At 51.0% G+C, this 23918-nt stretch overlaps 7 protein-coding genes across 7 annotated transcripts in view; 3 read left to right on the top strand and 4 right to left on the bottom strand.

Annotated features, from left to right (window-relative positions):
• Positions 1-3450: 3450 nt before the first annotated feature.
• Positions 3451-4432, top strand: NEUTE1DRAFT_116147 (uncharacterized protein; the record flags this gene model as incomplete). Its single annotated transcript, XM_009850271.1, has 1 exon — positions 3451-4432. The coding sequence occupies one exon, from the start codon at positions 3568-3570 to the stop codon at positions 4054-4056; it is 489 nt and encodes a 162-aa protein (XP_009848573.1).
• Positions 4433-5891: 1459 nt separating this feature from the next.
• On the bottom strand, positions 5892-6404 carry NEUTE1DRAFT_36905 (uncharacterized protein; the record flags this gene model as incomplete). The annotated part of the gene is made up of 2 exons (XM_009848873.1): positions 5892-6093; positions 6349-6404. 2 exons carry the CDS (start codon positions 6402-6404, stop codon positions 5892-5894), a joined length of 258 nt encoding a protein of 85 aa, XP_009847175.1.
• Positions 6405-13097: 6693 nt separating this feature from the next.
• On the bottom strand, positions 13098-14830 carry NEUTE1DRAFT_98643 (uncharacterized protein; the record flags this gene model as incomplete). Its single annotated transcript, XM_009850270.1, has 4 exons — positions 13098-13592; positions 13744-14498; positions 14584-14770; positions 14828-14830. The coding sequence occupies 4 exons, from the start codon at positions 14828-14830 to the stop codon at positions 13098-13100; spliced, it is 1440 nt and encodes a 479-aa protein (XP_009848572.1).
• A 1572-nt stretch (positions 14831-16402) lies between these two features.
• On the top strand, positions 16403-17996 carry NEUTE1DRAFT_128109 (uncharacterized protein; the record flags this gene model as incomplete). Its single annotated transcript, XM_009850269.1, has 2 exons — positions 16403-17148; positions 17218-17996. The coding sequence occupies 2 exons, from the start codon at positions 16464-16466 to the stop codon at positions 17841-17843; spliced, it is 1311 nt and encodes a 436-aa protein (XP_009848571.1).
• A 1559-nt stretch (positions 17997-19555) lies between these two features.
• Positions 19556-20765, bottom strand: NEUTE1DRAFT_120477 (uncharacterized protein; the record flags this gene model as incomplete). The annotated part of the gene is made up of 2 exons (XM_009850268.1): positions 19556-20307; positions 20470-20765. The coding sequence occupies 2 exons, from the start codon at positions 20638-20640 to the stop codon at positions 19996-19998; spliced, it is 483 nt and encodes a 160-aa protein (XP_009848570.1).
• A 936-nt stretch (positions 20766-21701) lies between these two features.
• NEUTE1DRAFT_58942 (uncharacterized protein) lies at positions 21702-22429 on the top strand (the record flags this gene model as incomplete). Its single annotated transcript, XM_009849092.1, has 1 exon — positions 21702-22429. One exon carries the CDS (start codon positions 21702-21704, stop codon positions 22227-22229), a length of 528 nt encoding a protein of 175 aa, XP_009847394.1.
• Positions 22430-22677: 248 nt separating this feature from the next.
• The window catches only part of NEUTE1DRAFT_77622 (uncharacterized protein), a gene marked incomplete at both ends in the record, with an annotated part of 2343 nt that continues 1102 nt past the window's right edge, over positions 22678-23918 (bottom strand). The window contains 2 exons of the mRNA XM_009850267.1: positions 22678-23087; positions 23323-23847. Of these exons, the coding sequence (XP_009848569.1) occupies positions 22966-23087; positions 23323-23847 (647 nt within the window). The remainder of the gene's footprint in view (positions 23088-23322; positions 23848-23918) is intronic.

The following is a 23918-nucleotide window of genomic DNA, read 5'->3' as shown; positions in this document are numbered from 1 at the left end:
GGTCTGCAAGCATGATGCAACATTTATGCCCACCCAAATTTCCATGCAAGACGGTGATTCTGATGTCCTCACCTTCCAGCTCTCTTGAGAAAATAGGAAGAAAAGACAGGGCACCAGAAGAATCGAATTTACAGTGCTCCGGGCTCTTACGCTGTCCCCCCACTCTTTTCACCAGGCATAAAAAGCACATATTCGTACAGTATACTTCCAGATTATGTCTGATTTCCTGGGATCCTATAACCCAACGCCCCGAATCTATGCGGTACTGCGTAGAGAGAGATCATGGAGGTCATAGTGTTGTTGGAATCTTGGTTGCTCGATGTAGCATTAGGGCGGGATGGGTAGGTGGCTAGGTAGGTAGAGGTATCTAGAGGTAGGTGGCTATGGTAGGTAGGTTGGCGTTGACTTACATCGCAGCCCGCAGACAGCAAATGCTGGTAGGGGATTGTCCAATGGTCTCTTCTCGTCGACGTTCTCGACTGAAATTTTTCTTTATCTTTTTCATTCTATACTCTTATCCCCGCCTTTTCCCCTACCAAATGGATTGGACGTAGCAGGTGGTGGATGACATGGGAATTGAATTGTACCTAGGTCGGGCAATGGTCCGCCAACCCTTCAAGTCTTGGCAGCACGAGCACGGGCCACCCACACCGCTCGGCGGTCGATTGATTCTGTTACACAGTAGGTTTGCGGTACAAAACGGTCACTTACTCTGCACAACGGACGGCGGGCGGCGCCAAGTGACCAACCAACAACCAACAACCAACCAACCGCTGGCGAAGCTGACCAACATGACATGTTGCGAACCGACCAACATTCGGTCAACCAAGATCATCATCAGGTCGACTGATCAATCCAGACATTCATTTTTCAATTCAGCTGGTGAGCAACGCAAAATTAATACGAAAAGACGCTCGCTCTGCTTTTCCTTAGTCCGCCCACCCATATAGCTGTATAGTTTCAAGGAGGGCTACTACACACGGGCTCACCAAAAGAGTGGTCAATTTGTTTGAGTGTACTGCTTCTCTCTCTTCTTTTTTATTTTTATTTTTTTATTTTTTTATTTTTTTATTTTTTTTTGGAACCACCAACTGTACCACCCTCGCAATCAAAACCAAATCAATCAATCAATCAATCAATCAATCGACGAAAGGCATGTATGCATACATGCGGCTCTTCACCACCGGCCGGCTCCATCACACGCTCCAGCCAACACGTCCGATCAGTGAGTGGTGCCCCACCAAACCCGGATTGACGTCAGGGTGGTCATGATGATAATCCCGCCCGCCCACCGAGTCCCGTAGTGGAGGATGTACATGTATTTGGAGAAGAAGGTTACATCGCGAACTCTTTCCTTTTCCACCGGAATCCCCCTCCCAAGACCCAATACGTCCACTTAGGTGTACGCAGTAAGCCTGCATATACGAGGAGTGACAAGTTTGGAATCCACTTTATGTGCAATATGGAAGCCGCCTGCCTGGCGGCCGTGATGGTCATGAGATGGATTAGTAGATGCAATTTGGAGTTGGAGACTACCTCTAGGTACCTACCTACCCAGGGACCGAATCGCTAGATAATCCGTTCAAACACCCACATTAGGCAGTCGACGATGCTCAACTACTGTACATGGGAGTACACAAAAGCGGAAGAAGCAAAAGATCAGCTGTAACGTATCATTATACCACGTGGGTTGAGTAGAGGTAAGAACTAGCACGACCGAGGCAGATACGGACTAACTTACTGACATAAGATAGGTAGCAGTGTCCGAATCGAGGTAAACGATGCGAGACTTTAACCTGATTCGACCCGAGCTGAAAACGATAAAGACCGGTCCGAACAAAAGACACCAGAGTTTGTCCGGCGGTCTCGGCGCGGTGTTCGTAAAAGGTACGGTACCTACAACTACCTCTACGGACCCTGGGCCCGATTTCGCCTCATTGGGCGTATACCCGTGTCGAGGAGCCGTATGTAAACCGGATGAGAGATCGACATCTGGAATCATGTCAGCTATGGCTTGGCCCGGAAGTAAGTTGCCGGACCTTTGAACAATCAATGTCTTCCAGGGACTTGTTTCTTTTTTTCTTCTTTTTTCTTTTTCTCTATGTCGTAAAGGGAAGGGAACTAACGTGTGTAGAGGTAGACATATTTTAGGTATCCTTTCGCGACCTTTGCAAGACAGGAGGAATCCAAGTATGGAAACCTGTGCCCCCCAACAAAAAAAAAAAAATCACGAGAAGTCGGTATTTCCATATTGCACCTACACACCAATTGACCGTTGAGGCGCCTGGCCTGACCCTCAACCAGCCAGCCCTGTGATACAACCGCGCCATTGTACATACGATCCGGCGCCTTGCATTACCTACCTATTTTGGCGCACAGGCAGCCATCAAAAGCAGCAGAAAGCGATCCCACCCACACCTTCTTTCCGTATGTCTTCCCCGCATTTCCGGACCCCTTCGAATACGATGTTAGTGGACTGCCCAGGCGGATGTCAGCAAATGGAGGCGCAGAGATCGCCGGCTGCGGAAGCAACGGGAACGGTGAGACTGCGGCTCCATGGTGGGCTTGACTTGGCTTTTTGCTTGGCGGCATTGGCGAATGGGGAAATGATATCATATGTGGTGACATGGACGTCCGACTATACCACCACCATCACCGACCGACATTATTCGTATTGCTGAGCTGAGGTGAACTCGACTCGATCAAGGTGGTATTGGAGTTAATGGAAAAGCAATATCGTATCTGCCGTTGATGCCTTGTGTCTTATGACTAGGTGGTTTCGGCAACACTGGCGGTTTGGACGACGTCGTCTGGGACGACAAGTCTACAGGTACTCTAGCTAACAATCCAAGGCTTCGACGACTTTCGACTGCATACCTACCTCTACCATCCGACCCAATCACGGACTAATGGACCCTTGCATTTGCATTGTTAAAAGGCTGGAACAAACCTGTGCTTCCACGCTGCCGACAGCCGGTCTGATGTCTTGGAAGGAGAGAGATCTTCGATCGTGGAGACCCTTGGGGTCCTTGGCCAAGCACCTCCAGGTATAGTACGAGCTGAAAAAGAAAGCCTACCAACGTTGAAGCCAGTCAGCAGTGTACCACGTCAGTAAATTGCGGGTACCTCGTGTTGAGGCTTGGTACCTATCCAGGTGGTGTGAAAATTACTGAATTCAGACACTCGTGGTGTAAGTGTGTCCGGGGTATCTCACCGTCCACACATACTCCGCCTCGGCCATCTGACATCTCCACGAGATGGATGCTATTTCGAGGCAAGAGTGGATGGATGGGATGTAACCATTTCCCGTTTTGGATCTGATGCGGTGGGAAGCGGAATATCTGCGGTGGGAACATTGTTGTCAGCCAAGTCGATGATGTCGATCTGGAGTTCTTCAGTGTATATAAGAATCCAGCAAGCTCCTCGAGTTACCTCCTGTTTCTTCCATCTCATCATCACCATCATTCAACCATACAAACAAACAAGTTTCACCCTCCAAAGACCAAAAGCCAAAGACAACTCTTTACCTATCCTCCACCAACAACAACACACTCAACCAAACTAAAAATGCAACTCACCACCCTCCTCGCCCTCGCCACCGCGGCCGTGGTCCCAGCCCTCGGCGCTGTCATTCCCAGAGCAGTCGGCAAAGCCACCGTCCTCAACCACTGCTCCATCCCCGTGACCCTCTGGTCCGTGGGCTCCTCCGTCTCGGCGCCCGTCGCCCTCGCCGCCACCAACGGCACCTACAGCGAGGAATTCGTCAAGGACCCCGTGACGGGCGGCAAAGCGCTCAAGATCACCACCACATCCGACGGCCTGTACACGGGCGCGCCCGAGCTCATCCTTGCGTATTCGCTGGACGGCAGCAACGTCTGGTATGATTTGAGCAGTGTCTTTGGGGACGCGTTCAAGGGACATAAGGTCACGGTGACGGGCAAGGGCACCGGAAGCTGTGGGGCGATTGAGTGGGCGGAGGGAACGCAGCCGGCGGGAAGCCAGACCAAGGTGTGTGGGAGCGCGGGGGATGTGGTGTTGGATTTGTGTGCTGCTTGAAGCATCTGGGCATGATCGAGAAGATCAGGGGAGGAAGAATAGGCTACCTAAAAGCATGGTGGATCTAATATGGCTGTACATATATGACGGAGGAAGAAACGACATGAAGGGGAAGATTGGCTTTTACGACTTATGGATGGCATGAAAACACGATCGAAGGACGGAGAAGTACAAGTACATATTTCCAATAACGAATCACGCACATAATATCTAACATCTTGTCGGACATCCGTGGCATGTATTAACAATTCCTGCATTGTATTTCGATCCAAACACGTTCCCAAAGCCATGTATAAGGTATAAACGGTGTCTTCTTCCACCACTTCTATTCCTTTCTTTTCTTCTTCTTTAACCAATTCAAGCATTCTCACTTCTATTGTGCTAATATACGTGATACTGCATGCTCAGAGAACTTCGACACATCTTTCAACATCCATCTCCTTCTCACCGATTCCCACATTAGCACATGTAAACTTCCAACACGATCCATTGCCCCCTTTGTATTCCCACCACCGAGTGTCCTCCCCATACATCTTCTTCCTTCTCTTCCTCCAACAACCCCCCTTAGGCCCTCACCGACCCTAACCCCTCCTTATGTCCCTTCCCTCTCCCCCCAAAGTCCTCTAAACACCCCTACCCTTCCCTCCCTGACATGAATCGTCCCCACCCCGCCCGACCCACAACACCAGACACCAGGGCATCCCAACATGGACCGCCCGGCATCACAAATTCACAATCCACCACCGAAAAAAACCTTTTCCAAACATTGCCACTGCAAATCCACGCACTCATAAGCCCAGATCCTATCCCTTCCCTTCAACAACACAAGGCAGCTTGCAACAGCTGCCCGGCTAGCTCAATCGGTAGAGCGTGAGACTCTTAATCTCAAGGTTGTGGGTTCGACCCCCACGTCGGGCTCAATTCCCGATGTTCCCAGCATTGCAATCTGGGACAACATCATCATTTTTGCATCTTTTTCTTCTATTTTTCCAGCCTTTTGGTTCTTTTCTTGTTGGCTTGGGTAGAGGTAGGCTGGGTGGAGTCTTTCTTTCCGGTTTACGTGGATATACGGGAAGACATGTTGACGGATGGGAGATGGGCATGGTGCATGATAGAGGCATCGATTCCGACCAAGATATTGCATCTCATTTTGTGACCAGCTACTCCTGCTTGCCTTCCCTCGCCAGTCAACACTGCAGTCTTTGACGACTTTGTCCGAGGAGCATTTCAAGCCGCCAGATCAGCGGAGACAGCACAATGAACCGTTGTTTTGGATCTGTAAGGGCATATGATGGTCTCTTTTACTCTCCCACGTCACAGAAACATGCGAACTGCTTTCAGACTGTCAAAGATAGTTTCATACATAGAACACTTGTTACGCTTCCTATATTCCCGCTACGGTATATACATCTATCGAAGGAAATCTCCCACTTTCTCTTTCACTCCTTCCTCTTCCTCAATCAACAAGTTCACCACCACTCTCGTTTACCCTCGTAATCACTCGCTTCACTTCAACACACTTCCACACAGACACCAACGGTTATTCCTCTCAGTACTCCTTTGATGCCAGCCCGTAGTTGGGCATTTCCTTAAACCACCCTCGTAACCACTCGCTTCATCACACTTCCACACAGACACCAACGGTCATCCCTCTCGGGACTTCCTTTGCGGCCCGTAGTTGGGCATTTTCCTTGAACCATCCCCTGTGCCTCGTCATACTTGTAGGCATGGAATTCGATTCCAGCCACCACCCACGCGAAAACAACAAGAAAACCCGGAACGTTTGGCCTCGTTCTGCAGCATCTCGGCATGTTCCTGCATCTCTTTGAATGCCCTTAGTCCACACCCATATCGTCAACCCACGTTCCTTGGGCGGCCTTGGCCGCGGCCGCTTCCTCCTCCTCCTTCTTCTTCTTGGCCTTCCACTGGTCCACCACTATCTTCTCTGCCAGTTGCCGGACCGAGCTCTCCAGCTGCTCTTCCTGCTTGCCAGTGAGTTTCTGGCCGAGGGACTTGGGCGGGGTGCCGGGTTCGTCACTGGATTGATGGAAATGTAAGTGAGTTGAGCTTTACTAGCGATCATGTGGATGATTTAACATGCACCACGGGCGCGCGCGCGCGTGTGTGTGTGTGTTTTTTTGGATGGAAGGCCTGGCTCAAAGGCTGATCCACTGGTGCCAGTGTCTTTTCTTTTGTGCGAGGTATGTTGGCGTCCCCTTGGGAACTTGAACCGAGAATAACGGACAAGTCAGGGGGAATGAGGCCACTGTCAATAAGAAGAAAGTCACTCACCAGTCTATGGGCAACGCATGGTACTGTCGTTCGCTCAGCCTTCTTGCTTGACTCATCTTGAGTCTGGTATTCCCCAGCATGTTAGAAGCTGCAAGCCAGAAGCGTACGCGGCAGGTAGGGAAACCAACTCGTGGGCGGGCGGTGGCGATCTGGAAGCAGTTTATTTCTTGGGAGATGCGTTCTCCAAAGTACAAAACCTCTGCTGAAAACGACAATATCAGTAAAAGGTTAGACGTCGAGAAGGTTGTGGATGAAGGATGATTCGGGGTACGAACGAGGATGTGAGGAGAGTGCTTGAGAGAACTCGTGAATTGGTTGGGCGCTCAGAAAATTTTCACAATTCAGGAAGAAGTTCGCGTTAAATACTGAAGACACTGTAGGCTGTCCACTTGGACGTCTCTCGAGACGGGATGGAAGTCGCGTTCCTAAAGCGCGGGCCTGCCTGGCAGTCAAGCAGCCGGGGCTACCAGAGTCCAGACTCCAATCACCCCGCGGCTGCCCATACTGGGTACCTCTATGACCTTGGAGCAATCTCGTAGCCTGAAGCTCGGCTCCGTGTCTTTTAGCCATGAATGGAAGGCACGCCCCTAAAAGGTTGAGACAGTTTGTGGATCGGGAGTGCTGCTATGTCGTGATTCGCAAGATACCTCTACCTCTACTGTACTGGCTAACCCGCCAGCCGCATGACGGAGCAAGCACTGCAGCTTCAGATCCCCGGGGGTTCTTCTTTCCTGGAATTGTCCAGTTAGAGGTATCTGTGCGTAATAACCGAAGAACCTTCCACGCTCCCACAAAGTGTCAAGATTTTGCACTGTCTGGACTCCTGACTGCTGACCGCAATCTCGTAACTTCTGCTCCCGTTTTTTGCTTAGACGGGAAGGCGCGCCTCTTGAAGCAGGCTGTGAATCGTGACTCGTGAGGAAGGCTGGGACATAAGATGGCCCTCAAGGTACTGGCTAGAGGTATCTAGAGGTAATTAGCTGCACAAGATGGCAGGCTGTATCCAGAGCTCCTTCTTTCTTCTTCTGTGGGCACACTAAAGTGGCACTTTGCAGTCTCTCATACTGCCCTCCTCACTGGAGGTGCCGTTGGTTTCCGGACTCTTAGGACTCCGAAAAGGAGACCATAGGTGAGTTTCCATCGCATAGAAAGGTGAAAACACTGTGCAGTGTTCAATGATCAACTGGCTCACGGTTTAAGATCACCGCAACAGGTCTTATTGTTGTCTCGTTGTTCCTTCGTCATCAAGGGTGACTGCCTAACATGGCTTTCCTCCCGCGATCGCCGATGATGGGATTCAGAGGGGCTACCTACTAGCCACAATCTCGCAGGTTTTCCTCCGGTACATGCCCCAGATCTTCACAAGGTGGGAAGGTGCACTTCCTTCCGAGGACTGTTGAACTCTGCGATCACACGGACACTTGACCAGACACTTGTGCATCCCGTTACGTAGGTCTCAAGGCTGGCCATGGTTCAACTGCAGAGGGGAGGTGTTCCTGCCCTCTTAACGTTCCTTCATCAGTCATTGCCTCAATGAGCTGCAGACTGCCGACTTGTTCCTCGTGCCACTCAGAAAAATCTCTTCTCGTGATTGCCACCGTTGGAGAAAGATGGCTTCCTGCCGCTAGAGGTACTAGAGGTAACCAAAGAGGTGCTCGTCATGCGGTAGCGGCCTGACGGTCAAGCAATAGAAAGACTAGAAGAAGAGTCAAGAGTTCCTTCTGTCCTTCAGGGCATGACTGTGCCCGGTACCTGAGCACTCTCTGTTGAGAAACCGCCCATGAAAGGCCGGGAACCCAGAAGATTCTGTCGGATTTGACCAAGACTGAGTCATGGAGCCTCCAGGCTGCATTATTGGAAGTTCAATCGGTTGGAGCAGGCGTAAGACTTTCAAGCACCCGTAACTTCCACTTTGTAATAGATTCGCAAGACTGGACCGGACTCCGTGATTGGAAATGTCATCGATCAGCGTCTGATCCTGAAGAGTGCCCGATTACAACCTGCAAGTGTCCTCGAGTGCCATGTTAAGAAGTTCAAAGGTGGCCCTCCACAAAAGGCGATTTATTAGAACTTGTTTTGTGTCGTGAAGACTGGACTTTGTCTTTGGAAACCAATGATCGCGATCGCTCTGGTGCTAGGAACACATGCAATGTTCCTGTCTTGAGGTTGTGAGGCGCCTTGGGTGCAAGCTGAAGACCGAAGACCAGACCAGCGTCATGTTTTGTGTCGGCGATGTTGTCCTTTCTGCACGTGGTATACAATCACGAAGAGTTCCAGGTTGCTTGAGTTTTCTGCTTGGTTCCACGGTAGAGGTGATGTCTGCCGAGATCAAAACCGACGGCATAGTGAATGGAAAGCTCGTCCTAACATGTTGTGAAGTGTTCGGCATCACACCACAATGAACACAATAATCACGGTGAGCAAGAGGTGGAAAAAAGGTTTTCTGTGTATATTCTTTGGCACCCATTCACCGGCACTCTCTTCCAGGCTTCTAGACTACTCTGATTTCCGTTTCACCCCTTCTACTATTAGTACAGAATCAAGCCCATCTTCCGTCGTCGCCCTCCCACCTCTGCCAGAAAAAGAGAGAGAAAGAGAGAGAGAAAGAGAGAGAGAGGAGAAAGAGAAAGAGAAAGAGAGAGAGAGAGAGAGGAGAAAGAGAAAGAGAAAGAGAAAGAGAGAGACTACAGTACAAGTACACACCTCTTCTCAGCCCCCCAACTAACATTAAGACATCACACCGGCCAACCCAACAAGACGATACACCAGCCACGCCAACAGAACAATACACCGGCCACCCAACAAGACAATGCGCCGGCCACACCAACAAGACAATGCGCCGGCCACACCAACAAGACAATGCGCCGGCCCCCGGTCACACCAGCAGAGAGAAGAGTCTCGAGGCGAGGCTGGGTACAGGACCAGGGACCAGCGTTGAGGGGCCCCTCTTGGGCCTGGACAATGAGGCGGCCTGTCGTTTCCGGACAGTTAGCTGGATGCCTCCAGGAGCTTGGTGGTAAGAGGACCGTGTCTGGCCACGGATGAAGATACTTACCAACTTGAAGCTTGGCTATGCGCCGGCCACACCAACAAGCGATTGCTCCCTTGATCCCGCCACCGCCAATTGTTTGGCCTGCCCCATCTGGGAGGCGTTTGTCTTGAGGAACGCGTGCTGGTACTCGACGATATGTCGGCGTTGAAACTTGCTGACGTGAAAAAAAGGTCAAAAAGGAAGGGAAGAGAGGAAGGGAGGACGAAATAGAAAGCAGTGTGGAAATGCTTACGACAGGAGGATGGACGGTCACGCATCCTGAGGCTAGATGAGGACGCCAGACGGCGAGTCTCCTTCGCAGCCTGAATGTTCTTCTTGTCTTCCCCGCTTCTGATCTAACCAGGGGCACGATCAGGTTAGTCAAGTACTCGAGCAAGGCTCTGTGATGAGGCAGCGGTGAGGACTTGGAAGAGAACAAGGAAAATGATTACTAACGAAGAAGCAGGAGAAGACAAGCCGGTCCCCGTTGTACTGGGGGTAATGTTGGACACGGGGAGCCGCATTTGCCGCAGGAGGTGGTAAGGACGGTCTGGGTGCACATCCTGGCGGCATCCTCGGTCTTGAGTGTGTGCCCTTCTGCTTGTGGCATGTTGAATTGAAGATGAAGATGATGAAAGGAGGAGGAAGAAGGAAGAAATTTCGTGGGGGATGGGGAGAACTTTATTGCCCAGCCAAGCGGGGAAATCGCACGAAAGATTCGTCTCGGTAATGACATACCCAGCTGATGTACTTGGTACTTCATTCACCCTTATCTGTGTCACACTATGCTTCCATCTAGTTTCAGTGGGTTGTGTGTAGGGCACATCCGCCCGGGACAAATCCAAGTGGACCAGCTTGGGGAGCCCCCTATCTCAACCGGGAGAAGAGCTATTTGGATCAGGAAAATTTGGAGAAGTGGTTTTCGACATGTTGGAAATCCGTCGTCGAAGTTTGATAGGATCCTATGGTCAGGTTGTAGTCCATATTGACGAGTCCTTTTGACCGATCTACTCAATCATGTCCCGCAGTAATGTGCCCCGACCGGAGATGATCCTCCCCGCGTGAGGAGTTGGTACCTACACTCCGAGTTTGTCAGGCGGCATGCAAGATTGAAGGAAGGAAGGAGCTTCAGACGAGACGACAACGCTGCCTTCTTGCTGGCAAGATCGATCTTCGATCCCATCCGCCCCTCAAGCTTCTCTCAAGTCGCCTCTCTTCCTCACCCTCTATCTTCCCCTCAAGACACTCCCTTTCCTCTTCTTGCTTGTTACATACAGCATTTCAGAGGTCTTTGGCCATCCACAGTCACTCAGACCACACACAAATCATGGATTCCAATCTCCATCGCGAAAAAAGAATGTAGGTCCCCTTCTTTTGATCTCATAGAGGTAACCTCTGTCCCAATTCTACCAGCGCCCTCATTCTCAGTCGGCACTGTTTCCAGCCTCATAATGCTCTCGCGACCTGGCATGGGCACGACAAAGGAGTGTACAGCAACTCAACCTCCAAGCGAAAGAGAAGAGTCTCAAAGATGATGCGTTCCTTGCTTTCCCTCCACTTTTTGTCCATGCCGCTCTCCTCGGTATCACGTGATCCCCAAACCTTCCTTTTGTTGTTGACATTACCCGGACTATGTCTGATTCCATTACTCCGTTTCGATAGAATGTAAGCGCTGTCTCACAGTCGCCTTTGCGGGCGACCGACAAGTGCCACAAGCACGTGTTCAAACTCGGGGAGTGCTACTCGCTCAGGAAGTGTGGTGTACCTCACGGGGCAACTTCCATGGTGAGTCTACCTTCAACCCATCTACCAGCCAAGGAGTTCACGAGCTAACGGAACATCATGGCAGTCCCTGAAGCATCGTCACCACCACCACCACCACTACCACTACGACTACCACCAACGACGACGGCAACAACAAAGCCCTGGATTCAATTCCCAGGCACTACAGTCGTCTCCACCAACCACCGTAGTGGCACCAAGGGTCCTAACCACGACAAGGAGAACATCCAAGCTGGAGTTAAACCGACATAGCGTTGGTAAGCCAACCCAGAAGCAGACCACATCCCGAGATCCGACCACATCACCCGGCCCCTTTTTCTTCTATTCAACGAGGAGGCACAAACAGTGCTCTCGTCTCTAGGGGTTGTGTGATGACTTGCATACAATGGAGGGCATCCTGGGCTCCAAGCCCGGCTTTTGTTTTGCGGTGAACTTGGGAGACCAACGGCTGTTGAATGCCAGCAGCAGTGGTGGAAAGGGACGGACATTAGCTTAATACTCTCTTTTGGCGATGTTAGTGGTGGTGTAAAATGAGCGGGGTTGGGTCTCTTGTTGAAGTTCCTGTATCATCTCTTGGAGGGCTGTATCCTTTGTACCTGTATGTGTTGGGAGGCGCTGTTGCCCGGGAAGCAATGTGGGCTTGATACATGCAGAGGTAGAAAATGTACCTCTACATTAGAGCACATGCCTTTTCCATCCAATCGTGATGTACTCTCTGCCTGCCTGTACCCTCATGCACTGGAGAGTTTCCCGCCAAGATGCATGTTGATGTCAATGGAAGTCGGGCATTCCCAGCGAAGCACCTGAGAAGCACAAGTGAATCAGGATACCCAAATGCTTGTCCGTATTAAGAGACAAAGATTCCTTCTCCCCAAGGTTCTAGAGTAGAGGTATGAACAAGCAAGCACTTCCCGTTAAGCTTGGTCAAGCTAATGGCTAACTTCTTTCCTCTTCAGGTCCTTCCACCCAGCCAGCCTTCCCAACCTCCAGCGAGCTCGCGATGCCGCTGCCCCGAACATTCTCGAGCTTTGTATGTACCTGCCGACCACCGACCGAGGGCCACGATCAACCGACCGAAGATACAAAAACCAGTAATGAAGAGTGGGAACACGTAGAGAGATTCCGGAAGACACACGAAGGGCGATTAGGATGAGCTCTTGGAGCTCAGAGGACCACAAGTTTGACGTGAGCTTGAAGCATCTTGACCGGCAAAACCGGGACACTCGACCACCACCTTTGCAACCCATCAGGTTCCCTGAAGCTAAAAGCTTCCGCGCTTGCACTGGAAGTCGAAGTTTCGTCTCCAAAAAGACTTCCCCGTCTGCAGCGTTCCAGGAGAATGCCTGGCGCTGGCCACGAAATGCTGCCCGCTTGTTGACATCCATCCAGGTCGTCTGCGCGAACTTATACTACCTACCTCTACCTACCTCTAGTCTCTAAACAAACGGCGGCCTCCTCGTCGCTGCAGAGAACGTCTAGTCCAGGATTCAAGATTCTAGGTACCTAGGTAGCTGTTCGACCGAGGCTGGGGTGAAACTCTGGTATAAAGCTTACCAGTCTTGCCCGGCCGGCCACCTAGAAGTATCATGAACCACGCGGCCATACAAGGACCAGCAAATGGCTGGGAAGCAACATACCTAGGTAGTATTACCGTACAAGATGGCAAGAGGTAGGTAGGTAAGCAAACTTGCCTTTTATTGAACTAATAGACATTACACAAATAGAGGTAGATCTCATCCCGACCAGCGGCTGTATTATTGTCTAGGTACCTACCTCTAGGGTATAGACACACTATTATATTAAAATCGTAACATTCTCCTCCCCCCCCCCTCCTGATGGTCAGCTAACAGCCTTCTGGTAGATGGCTGTCAACTACCATGTATTAGTATTAAGCGGCATGCCTTCCACCTCAGCAGGCACTCATTAAGTAGTATATTTACTCCCCAAACGTACTCGCCCTCGGCCCTATCGGCGGCCTAGTAGGTGTACCGTCCCGCGGTCCAGTACCTGTACTGACCACCTCTCCCTGAAGTCCCGCCCAAGTCCCACCATCCAGACCCTGTCCCTGACCCTGACTCTGTACGCCTCCCATCATCGTCATCTGCCTAGAGGTAGAGGTAGTAGAGGCAGTCTCCGACATTCCCCTCTCCCTTCCCCTAGTGCTAGCACCGCCGCCGCCGTATTGCTGCTGCTGCTGCTGCTGTTGCTGCTGACTAGCAGGTCCCTGGTATCCCGGGTATTTCAATCCCATGTGGCCTGCGATCTGGTTCGGTGATAGTGGTGGAGGGAAGGAAAAGGGGCGGGTTTGGTTGTTGAGGGTGATGGCTGCTGGTTTTGGTCGTTGGATTTGGATTGGGGGAGAGGGAGGAGGAGGCGCTATTGTCGGGTGTTGTCGTTGTTGTTGTTGGTGGTGAGAGGTTATTTCGGTGGCCTTTTGGGGAGGCGGGGGAGATGAATGCCCCTGAGGAGGTGGATTGTTGTCGGGCGTGTTGTTGTTGCTGTCTTGACTGAGCTGATGACGAGTGTTGCGACCAGTGGCGGTTGAACTCCTTCTCCCCCTCTTTTTGGCTCTCTGCCTGGACCTGATCGTCGACAAGAGTTTCTGCATGTGAGCCAAGCCTCTGTAGCTCAATATCCTCCATGTCTTCGTCATGTAATCCGATTTCGCTAGATTGTGTGCCCAGTCCGTTGTTAATCCCCTTATTCTTCGCCAGGGCCCACGTGCCTGTACTCCTACTCCCTGCTCCAGTCCCGTTCCCCGTGTTATTGGTACCAGTAAATGTCCCTGTCCCGTAGGCTCGGTAGCCATGACCACCACTCCTTCCTCCGATTGCTCCCAGGGTGAGCCTCCTCTGCCGTCTGCTAAACATGGGCTTTAACGCGCTGACACTGGCGCACGAAATGGCGATGGTCACCTCGATCACCGACCATAGGTTGACTTTGGTTCCCTCGTGGAACGGGTCTGTGGCTAGGGTGTAGGTGTAGATGGTGTGCAGGCGGACGATGGAGGCGATGGTGGCGAAGGTACCGACGCCGAAGATGAGGAAGAGAGCGACCTTTTCGCGTGGTGGGCGGTGAATTTCGCGGAGGGTGGAGATGGGGAGGAGGAGGATCCAGATGTCGGTGACGATGTTGAAGCTGGAGGTGACTGTGGGTGGTGTCAGTATGGGTAGAGGAAAAGGGGCAGAAGAATTCTCACAGTAAAAGAAAGCGGTTGTATTGATGCAGGTGCCTTTAACAGTGCCGGTAATGTCCCAAAACTTGTGAATAGGTTGACATTGTCCCAGAGTGGTGAAGATGCAAACAAGAACGAAAACAACGTGCAAGACGATGGTTCCTATGCAAAGATTACGAAAAGTGCGTGTCACGGCTGGGAAACGGTTAGTCAGGTATACGACGGGTGCTGAGCCGGGCTGACTTACCGAATCGGATGTAGGTAAAGAGAATGGACACCTTGATGCAAAAGACGTTGACATAGTACATGACTTCAATGGCGAGAACGATTTTGAGGAAGTTGACCATGTTTTGCATAGTGAGCGTCGACATTGGCAGCCCGATGCCATTCTGCGCAGCGAGGATGACATTGACGAGATAACCAAGAGTGAGGGTCTGCGAACATCAGTCAGTCTCCAATACGTTCCCTCACAAGAAGTGTCAACAACCCACCATAGCAGCAATGATAAAGTAGTCATCTGGGCCAGGATTTCGGATAAGGATGAACCTGCTGACGCACCGAAGGATGACGAACAGCACTGGAGCCAGTCAGGACCTCTTCAGGAAATAATAGATAGCCAAGGGCGATAGGGTCACTAACGGGCCACGACTATCATGACGGCCGAGACAATGATGAAGGCATTTTGTCGTCGTATATCCTCAATGGGTGGTTGATTCATGACTGTGAAGCTTGCGGTTGTAATGGGTGAAAAAGAGACGGCCAGCCCAAAGGAACGGAATCACGAAGCTGGACCCTGGGGAGGTCTGGCTTGTGGGGAGAGGCGAGTAAAGGTTACATGATGCGTTGATCTGACGGTATGGACCCAAGGGCATGGAGATATAAGGCAGATATTCAAGTTGTACACTAGGCAAAGTTTAAAAAAGGAATGCACATGCATGACTCGGCTCTTCGGTTTAATCGTGTGTAGCAAGAGATGGGGAGGCAAACCCGTAGTGGCTCGCTTGGCTAACCAGTGAGGCCATTCAGGCGGGCCAATTTCCGCCATCTGGGTGGGTTTAGTTGAGAGGAATACGGAAGATTGTCATATTTGAGCACTGGGGATTCCTGGTACTGTAGGGAGCGGGCATTCTTATTTGCTCCTTGGGACAAATGACGATCGCCTAGGAGCCACCACCACGTGGGGAAGACGACGAGATCGAGCTGGAGTTCGGCTTTCGATGACGCGCATGAGAGTTCCTGCACTCAGAAAAGATGCGCACTGATACTCCAGAAAAACGGGATGATGATCACCGCCCTTCCACATGGTTGCCTGGACAAAGAAAGTCCGGACGGGAGGCTCTTCAAGATGTGACCATGCAAAGACAACACGTTGTATCCTTGCTAGCAAAGATCCAAACCAAACCGTTGGGCGAAGCTTTTTCCCTTTTTGATGATAGTGTTCAGTCAGGGGTACATAGTAACAAGATGAGATGAGAGATGAGTTGATGTGGTTGAAACAAGAAGTTGAAGTTGCGGTCTGGGTTGAGAAATGTAAGTGTAGAGGGTAGACGGGGGGTAAAAGTCCCGGGTATGCAAGAAATTCACTGCTTGTGCCTGCAAAACATACAACGACAAGAGGAAAGGAGAGAGTGAGTGACGGCACAGAGATCCGACGGTAATAAACAAACGGACGATAGGCGAGATGTCGGTTAGATGAAGGATCGGAAGCCGGCCATGGACGGGAAAACGTTGTGGGCTCGGAAAGAGTACCGCTGTAGCATTGAAGCTCACTGAAACTTTAACGTACAATACGCTACTGTGTCAGAGTAGAGTAGCGCCCAGGGGAGAATGTTTAGTGTAGTGTAAACCTGGAATGCCAAGAATTCAAAGTGGGGTTTTTGTTTCTTCAAATTGTCCAATCATCGAGTCTTCTAAGCGTCCATTGATTTCACGTCTGACACAAGCAACTGAATTCAGCAATCGATAGCAGAGAAAATTCTGCCACCAGATTCCGCCTGAATTTTGGCGACCGCATTCCATCTCTCCAACCAACAACACTGCATGATAGTACTGACATCTGATCGCATCGGCCACTTCAATCCACTCAACAGTATCACGATCCCAGTCGTCATTCGCACCACCGCCAACATGGATGCTCCCGCCGTCGCCGAACCCTCGGCGCAAAGCCAGCAGAACCCCGCCCCCACCACCACCACAGCGCCCGCTGCCGCTACCTCGACGACTACGAAGCCCGTTCACTCCCTCGTCATCGACGCCAACGTCATCATCAAGAACGACCCCAGCGTCTCTACTCTTATCGCCCAAGCCGAGGAGCTCTACACCATTCCCTCGGTCGTATCAGAAATTCGCGATGAGGCCACTCGACTCCGATTCCAAACCACCCTCATGCCCTTCCTCAAGTTCCGCACCCCCCGCCCGGAGTCCATCAAGTTCGTCACCGACTTTGCCCGCCGCACCGGTGATCTTATGGTCCTTTCCAAGCCCGATATCCACTTGATCGCTTTAACGTATGATCTTGAGTGCGAGAGGAACGGTGGTGATTGGCGGTTGAGGAAGGAGCCCGGGCAGAAGTCGGTCAATGGTGCGCCACCGGCTAAGGAGGGCGAAGAGAAGGAGGCCACAACCGAGGAGAAGAACGACGCTGCTCCCGTAACGGAGGAGAAGACCGAGGAGGTGAAGCAAGTGGAGGAGCAGCTCGAGAAGCTGGACATTGGAAGCCAAGAGCAGGAGACAACACCTGCTCCCGAGGAAGAGGAGGAAGAAGAGGAGGAGAACGATGGCGAAGCCTCCGACGACGACGGCGAATGGATCAGTAAGTCCCCTCTTTATCTCCCCAAACTCTTTTGCCCCCTACCACCAGTTGCTAACAAGCTTGCTGCAGCCCCCACAAACATCAAAAAGGTCCAAGCCCGCGAATCCGCCCACGTCGCCCCCGAGCCCCTCCAAAAAACGCTCCAGGCAGCCCTCATCACCTCCGACATGGCCATGCGCAACGTCTCCCTGCGCATCAACCTGAACCTTCTCGACTCCGCCTTTGCGCGCATCACCGTTCTCAAGACCTGGGTCCTCCGCTGCCACGGCTGCTGGAAAGTGTGCAAGGACACCACCAAGCAATTCTGCCCTTCTTGCGGCCAACCCACGCTCACCCGCGTTTCTTGCACTACGGACGCCGCCGGCAACTTTACTTTGCACCTCAAGAAGAACTTCCAGTTCAACAACCGCGGAAATGTTTACAGCATCCCTAAGCCGACGCACGGTACGGCGAGCGGGAAGAACCAGAATGTGAAAGGTGGTGGAAAGGGAGGTTGGGGTAAGGAACTGATTCTCGCCGAGGATCAAAAGGAGTATATCAGGAGGACGGAGGAGGAGAAGAGGACGCGGTATAGGGATCTGATGGATGATGATTACTTGCCGGGTATCTTGACGGGGCAGAGGCAGGGCGGGACGGGGAATAATAGGATCAAGGTCGGAGCGGGGAGGAATGTTAATGCCAAGAAGAGGAGGTGAACGGTTAGCCAGTGTGGCTAGCTAATGTGCTTGGTTGATGCTGAGGGCATCCTGGATCTGGGCTGAAAGGAAAAAGGGATGATTTCTGCTTTTGTTGGTAGTCACTGTCAATGGCGTCATGGCGTTAGGTTTCATCAAAGATATGTTTGTTTTTCTGTCTATTTAGAGGAACACTTTCTGAGAACGTCTTGCGTGCAGCCATCTACGGTGATACATCATGGTACAACAATGCTATTTCAACAGCTCCTTGCGCCTGTGCCTGTGCAAATCCCCGGAACTGTGCCCATGCCCTACGAATGATGACACTAACTGCCTTATGAATGCATCGAATCGTCTGTCTACTGCCCTCATCTCCAGGATAACCTGAACCCGAACTTCAACCCTACAATCTCAACTTCAACCCTACAATCTGAACCTGAACGGCCTCAAACCTGGGAACCCGATTCTCGAAACCAAGAACAAAGATCCACCCGAACATCAAGCCTCGAACTCAATCTTATCATCAACCATCCTTTTCAACCCCAATCATCCTCTCCATCTCCAATTCTGATTTCAATAATATAAGCCCTATCTAATTATTTCGACATCCAGTCCTCACATCCCTAGAGGTACTTCGAGTCAGTCTCAGCCTCAGTTTCAGCCTCAGTCTCAGCCTCAGAATCTACCTCTATTCTGATTCCTCTGAGCCCGTGAAAGATGTCATCTCATGAGGACATGAACGGCCGGGGCTCGTTCAAAGTGCTACACGTAGAACTCCTGTCAAGTACACCTGCCAATCCGCCAAATATACCTATACCTAGGTAAGGTATCTAACCTAATACATCCATCAATTTGCCATCACCATCATATTTACCCTATCCATCCATCCATCCATCCGTAAGCCCAGCCCTACCCAACCAACCAAAATCCCACGTCCCCCAGCCGGCCGGCCGGCAAAAAAGTGAAAGACTGAGAACGAGAGCGAGAGTTGTTGACCACAGCTACCTGCCTGCCTACCTAAGGTACGTACGTACGTAGCGGTGCTTTACTCTCGTAAGCAAGTGTGCTTTGGTTTATGTATGTATGTCCTTGATCTGACGGACAGCGTTGAGAGATAGATGTCTGGCTTTGTCGTCTGTTAAGTAGTTTTGATTTTATTAGCCTATGGGGTAGGTTAGTAAATACCGACACTAGACTTGGGCTGGCTGGCTGCTTGTAACTTCCTGGGTTGATATATGTGGCATGGTACAGTATTTCCGGGTACAGTGGGTAGGTAGTAAGTGTTGGTCGGGACTGGAATGGAATGGAATTTGTTGAGTCGGATGGCAATAGCCTCGCGCATTTGATATGAACGGTAGTGTGCTGAGTAAGGATTTACGGGATAGGGAGAGGAAGGAAGGCATGGAGAGAGAATGAGCGAGCGGTCACGCCAGTCATGCATGGTTCATTGGAGAAATAGGAGGAGAAGGTGAACACGGTGAGGAGCGGACGGACGGTCTGCTGTGACCACCAATGTATCATCAACGGACCGAGAAAAAAATCATCGAGAAAGTCATTGGTATTGTTTTTCCCACACTATATGCTCAGAAGCAAGCAAAAAGACGCCAACCAAATCCCAGTTAGCCAAATGACTAGACTGAAGGAGAGATCCCGTATCCGATAAACGCCACACAGAGGAGGAAGAAGACAAGCTCTGCCCAACTTGTCTTTTCCTTTTTTGGAAAACCTGAAAGAGAAAAGAAAAAAAAAAACATGCAATATAGATCAAGCATCAGAAAGGTGTTTCTCCGGGATCCAGAGAATCCGAAACAAGCCAGTTCAGTCAGTCGGTTGCCATCCCGCCGCTGCTGCTGTCGGTTGCCATCATTGTCTTGTGTGTCATTATCTGAAACCAAAGCAAGCCCCCCGGTCGTCGTGGATTGCCAATTTCCACTTCCAAATTGTTGCAAGTAGGGAAGAAAACCGTCTGCCAACGATCGGTTCGATTGAAGATCCAACGGGATAATAAAATGCTAACGCTGCAGGAGAGCAGCGGCCAAAAACGAGGTCGTGGTCGTGGAAGCAAGAACAAACTGGTCGAGCACAGCAGATAGGCGGACAAGAAGAGAAGGTTGTTGGTCAACTACTTCATGTAGCTACCGCGAGCGTTGCCGTCCTTTTTGTTGAAAACGGCTTAGTTCTCCATGTTCTTGACCATCTTGTAGTACTGGTCCAGATAGTACTCGTCCGGGTGATTGGCCTCGAGCATGGCCTTGATCTTCTTGTCGAAATTGTTCTCCTGCTTGAGCATGTGTTGGTCCAACATATAGGAGAAGACGGCGGCCTTGACGTTGAACTTGTAGTTGTCGGTTTTTCTCCTGAAATTGTCTTTTTCGTCTTCCATCATCTTAACAAGGTTGTTGTGGGTGTCGACATCGTCCGGGGCGACGAGTCTCGCGCCGGACGCGAACAAAAGACGGGTGGCGGCATTGACATGGAACTTAGTCTTGATTTCGGTCAATGGATCCCGCTGGCCACGGTCACTCTACTCGGTGGTCTTGTTGAGAGCCTCTGTTCGCAGCGAAAAAAAGGAACGTCAGCCGCTGCTCAACTCCATTTCACTGGCAATTGAGTGGGTGGAAAAATACATACTCTGGGCGAGAAGGACCGCAAAACGGCGGCGGAGAGTGATGCGGTGACGAGACCACTTGTCGTCGGGAGAGAAGCGAGCGGGGTGGGCGCTCTTGGTGACCTGACCGTCGAGGACCTTCTTGAGGGTGTACTGGCGCGCGAGCGGCTTGCCGTCGGCGTTCTTGGCGGGGACGTACATCAAATGCATTTTGGCGGTTTGGTCTGAGCTGTGGATGTGTGTAGAGTGATTTGGTATGGTCTGGCGAGCGGGAAAATGTGTGTGGTAATGTGGGATGGAGAAGGTGAGGTTGTCGTGAGAGTTGTCAGATTCAATCTGCTGCCTTTCGATAATTTTCGACGTTGCCGCGCCGACGATGGAAAAGAAACTGCAACAAAAAATGGAGTGGTCTGTGCGCTGCTGTCGCTTAAGGCAGGCGGTGGAGGAGCAGCTGCCCCACACTGCAAGGCACGTCTAACTGGACAAGGGAATTAGTGGGGTTTTAAGATCGATTCCCTGTTCATCCAATTGTCATTGCTGTGAGATGGGAAGGCACGGAACTTCCAGATCTTGAAGTCTTGAATCTCAATTCTGCACCGCGGGCAACGGTCATTGGACAGATTCTTTTAATCATGGTTCAGTGCGCCGCGGGTACGGATTCACACTTCATTGACCACGGTAGTTCATCAACGTGCCGCGAACAAAGGCCTCCAGAACAATGTCTTTTTGATCCTCACGACAGTTCTTGTCTCCCTGTTCCTCAAATTCCCGTGGGCTATCAACATAATCAAGTTACGGCAATATGATGTGTCCCCATTGTTCAGACCTTGTCAGGGACATATCCATGATCAATGTCTCGTAAAGAGTTTACTCTCATTCTTCCGGCGGAATGACACAAAATGCCGAACAATGCCCTTCACAGGTTCCCTTTCGCCGGGAGTGTTCTCTCCTGATTCGGACACAACAATCATTGCTTCATTTCAGTATCCTGAACAGTCTAGTTGTCAACCCCCACAGCGTGACTTTAACACAAGCATAAATACTCAATAACCCCGTCACCCCAATTCCAGAATTCGAAATGATCTCGCTCATCATCACGACAACAAAAAGTCTTTGAATCAACAAGGCATCAAATAAGCTTTTACGAGAAAAAGAGCACTCCAAAAACCAAGGTAACCACCCCATCCCACAACTAACAAACCACTACTCCCAACCACCATCAGACATCCCAAGGTAAACCTCATCCATCCCAAGATAACCATACCACCAAAATGTGTCAAGGCCGCATAATCTCCCACTTCTGCCCCTCCGCCCTCGCCGGCGACCCCCGCTGCCCTGCTTACCGCCTCACCACCCTTAACGGCGGACGTATCCCCGCCTGGTCCTATTATTTCGACTCAGCCACCGCTCACTGCTGCGGTCGACATTCTCCCCGCGTCGACTGTGGCGACTGTCCTTACAACACGTATGGCCGACGTAGTGACGTTACCCGCTTAGGGCAGGAGGTGGTGTCGGTTTGTGTGATTCAGGGAGAGAGTATATGCCCGGTCTGTTCGAGACGGTTTGAGCGGGAGAGGAGGGAGGCTGGAGAGGAGACGGAGGGGTGGGCGGTGAGGGAGATGTGGAGGGGGAAGGAGAGGAGGGAGAGGGAACGATTGGAGAGGATGGAGAGGGAGGAGAGGATTGAGGAGGGGAGACTGGTTGGGGAGATGGAGAGATTGAGGGTTGAGGATCGGTTTGGGAGTGTGGAGAATGTGGAGGTTTTGAGGAGGGAGTTTGAGGGGATGAGGTTTTGTTGATGGGTGAGGTAAGTGGTTGTAAGACTGACCTCGTTTGAGGAGGTAGGTAAGTACGAATGGCTGTTGTAAGGTCATGGTCGTGGGCCGCGAGTGAGTTGGAACAACTGATGTGGCATACAAGGTTCAAGTATGTCGTACTCATAAGTTGAGAACGTTACTTTCAGGCGCCCGTAATAATTATTCAAGTCTTCCCACTCTCGAACACGTTTTACTTGCAAGTGACTGTTATGATGCTTCCCAAGCTGATAATTTGAAAAAGGAGACAATTTCCCTCAGGCAATCTAGAACAAATTGCCCTATATAGTTAGATGCTTTGGACCCACATTCAACAACATCGGACCATATCAGTTCAATCGGGTATGGTGTAGCGGTAACATCGTTGACTCTCACTTCTCAGGAGTGACTGCTCTCTCAACAGCCCCGGGTTCGACTCCCGGTATCCGAGTCTCAATATCTTTTTGCGATTTTTCGCTCTGTCACTTGTGATGTTTAACAATCGCCAATTGCTCCTTGTCTTTTTTGTTGCGTTTTTCTTCCATGCCAGATTCTGGTTTCATTAATTGTCATTCGTGTTTTTCCTCCAATTTTTGCATGTATCCTCCATCCATTACCGCGGCAGTTGAACGATGCCACGCGGACAAACAACATGAAACGCCGCACTGCAGTTCCTTTCTCCCAACAATTGATGAACAACAAGATGAACACCGGTTTTCCATCACCAAGCCGTCCTTCACACTCACTTCGGGTCAGGAGTAGCACCGACAGCCTCGACCTTCCTCTGCAACTCCAAAACCTCGGCAATCGTCAACGGTTTGTCGGATCTCTTGAACCCTTCTTCGATCGGGAGTCGTTCCTCTTCTGTTCAATTTGTTAGCGCCGTGTTCCACTGCACCAAAGCACACAGCCGCAAGCGCCCTGCTGTGATTTTCACACCCGCATCACCGCCACAAAATCTCCTTTCCATCCACCGTCTCCCATCAACCACCATCTTTCTTCCCGCCTGTTTATCCTCCCCCGAAAAAAAAAAAAAAAAAAAAAAAAAAAAAAAAAAAAAAAAAAAAAAAAAAAAAATGAAAGAAAGAAATAAACTCACCAAACAAAACCCTCACCCACCTCGTCTCCGCCCCGCCCTCCGTCCCCCTTCCAAACACCCTCAAATACAACGCCGTCTCAATCGCACTAAACCTCTTATCCTCCTTACTCATCCTGAAATTCGGATTCCCTCTCGGCCCCTCTTCAATTCTCCAACCGCGCATCCTCGCCGCCTTCTCGATACTAATCCTCTCCTCATCACCCAGTACCTGCAGCGTAGCGGCCCATATCTCCGGGACAAACGTATGGTTATCAAAATTGGGCGGGGCCGACAAGTCAGCGCGGGAAAGGGACCCATCATGTTCGATGACGCCGTGCTGGTTGAGGTCGGATAGGTGGAATGTCGTCCAGTGGCCGGTGGTGCTGGCTTGGAGGGCTTTGATGCCTACGATCAAGGTCGCATTGGGGGAGAGGTTGATGCCTCGTTGTAGACCGTGCATGAGTTGGGCGAGGGAGATGTCGCGCCCCGAGTGCGGGAGGTAGCCGTGGTTGGCGAGGGCGTTGAGCATTGGGCAGGGGGAGCGGCCTGCATTATTTTTTGTTAGCGCTATAGGAGGATGATCGAGCGGAGCGTGGAAAGAAAAAAAAAAAGAAAAA

This window comes from Neurospora tetrasperma (genome assembly GCF_000213175.1).
Source record: "Neurospora tetrasperma FGSC 2508 unplaced genomic scaffold NEUTE1scaffold_1, whole genome shotgun sequence".
NCBI lineage: Eukaryota > Fungi > Ascomycota > Sordariomycetes > Sordariales > Sordariaceae > Neurospora > Neurospora tetrasperma.
Note: the sequence above shows the minus strand (reverse complement) of the source record. Positions and strands in the feature narration are given on the sequence as shown.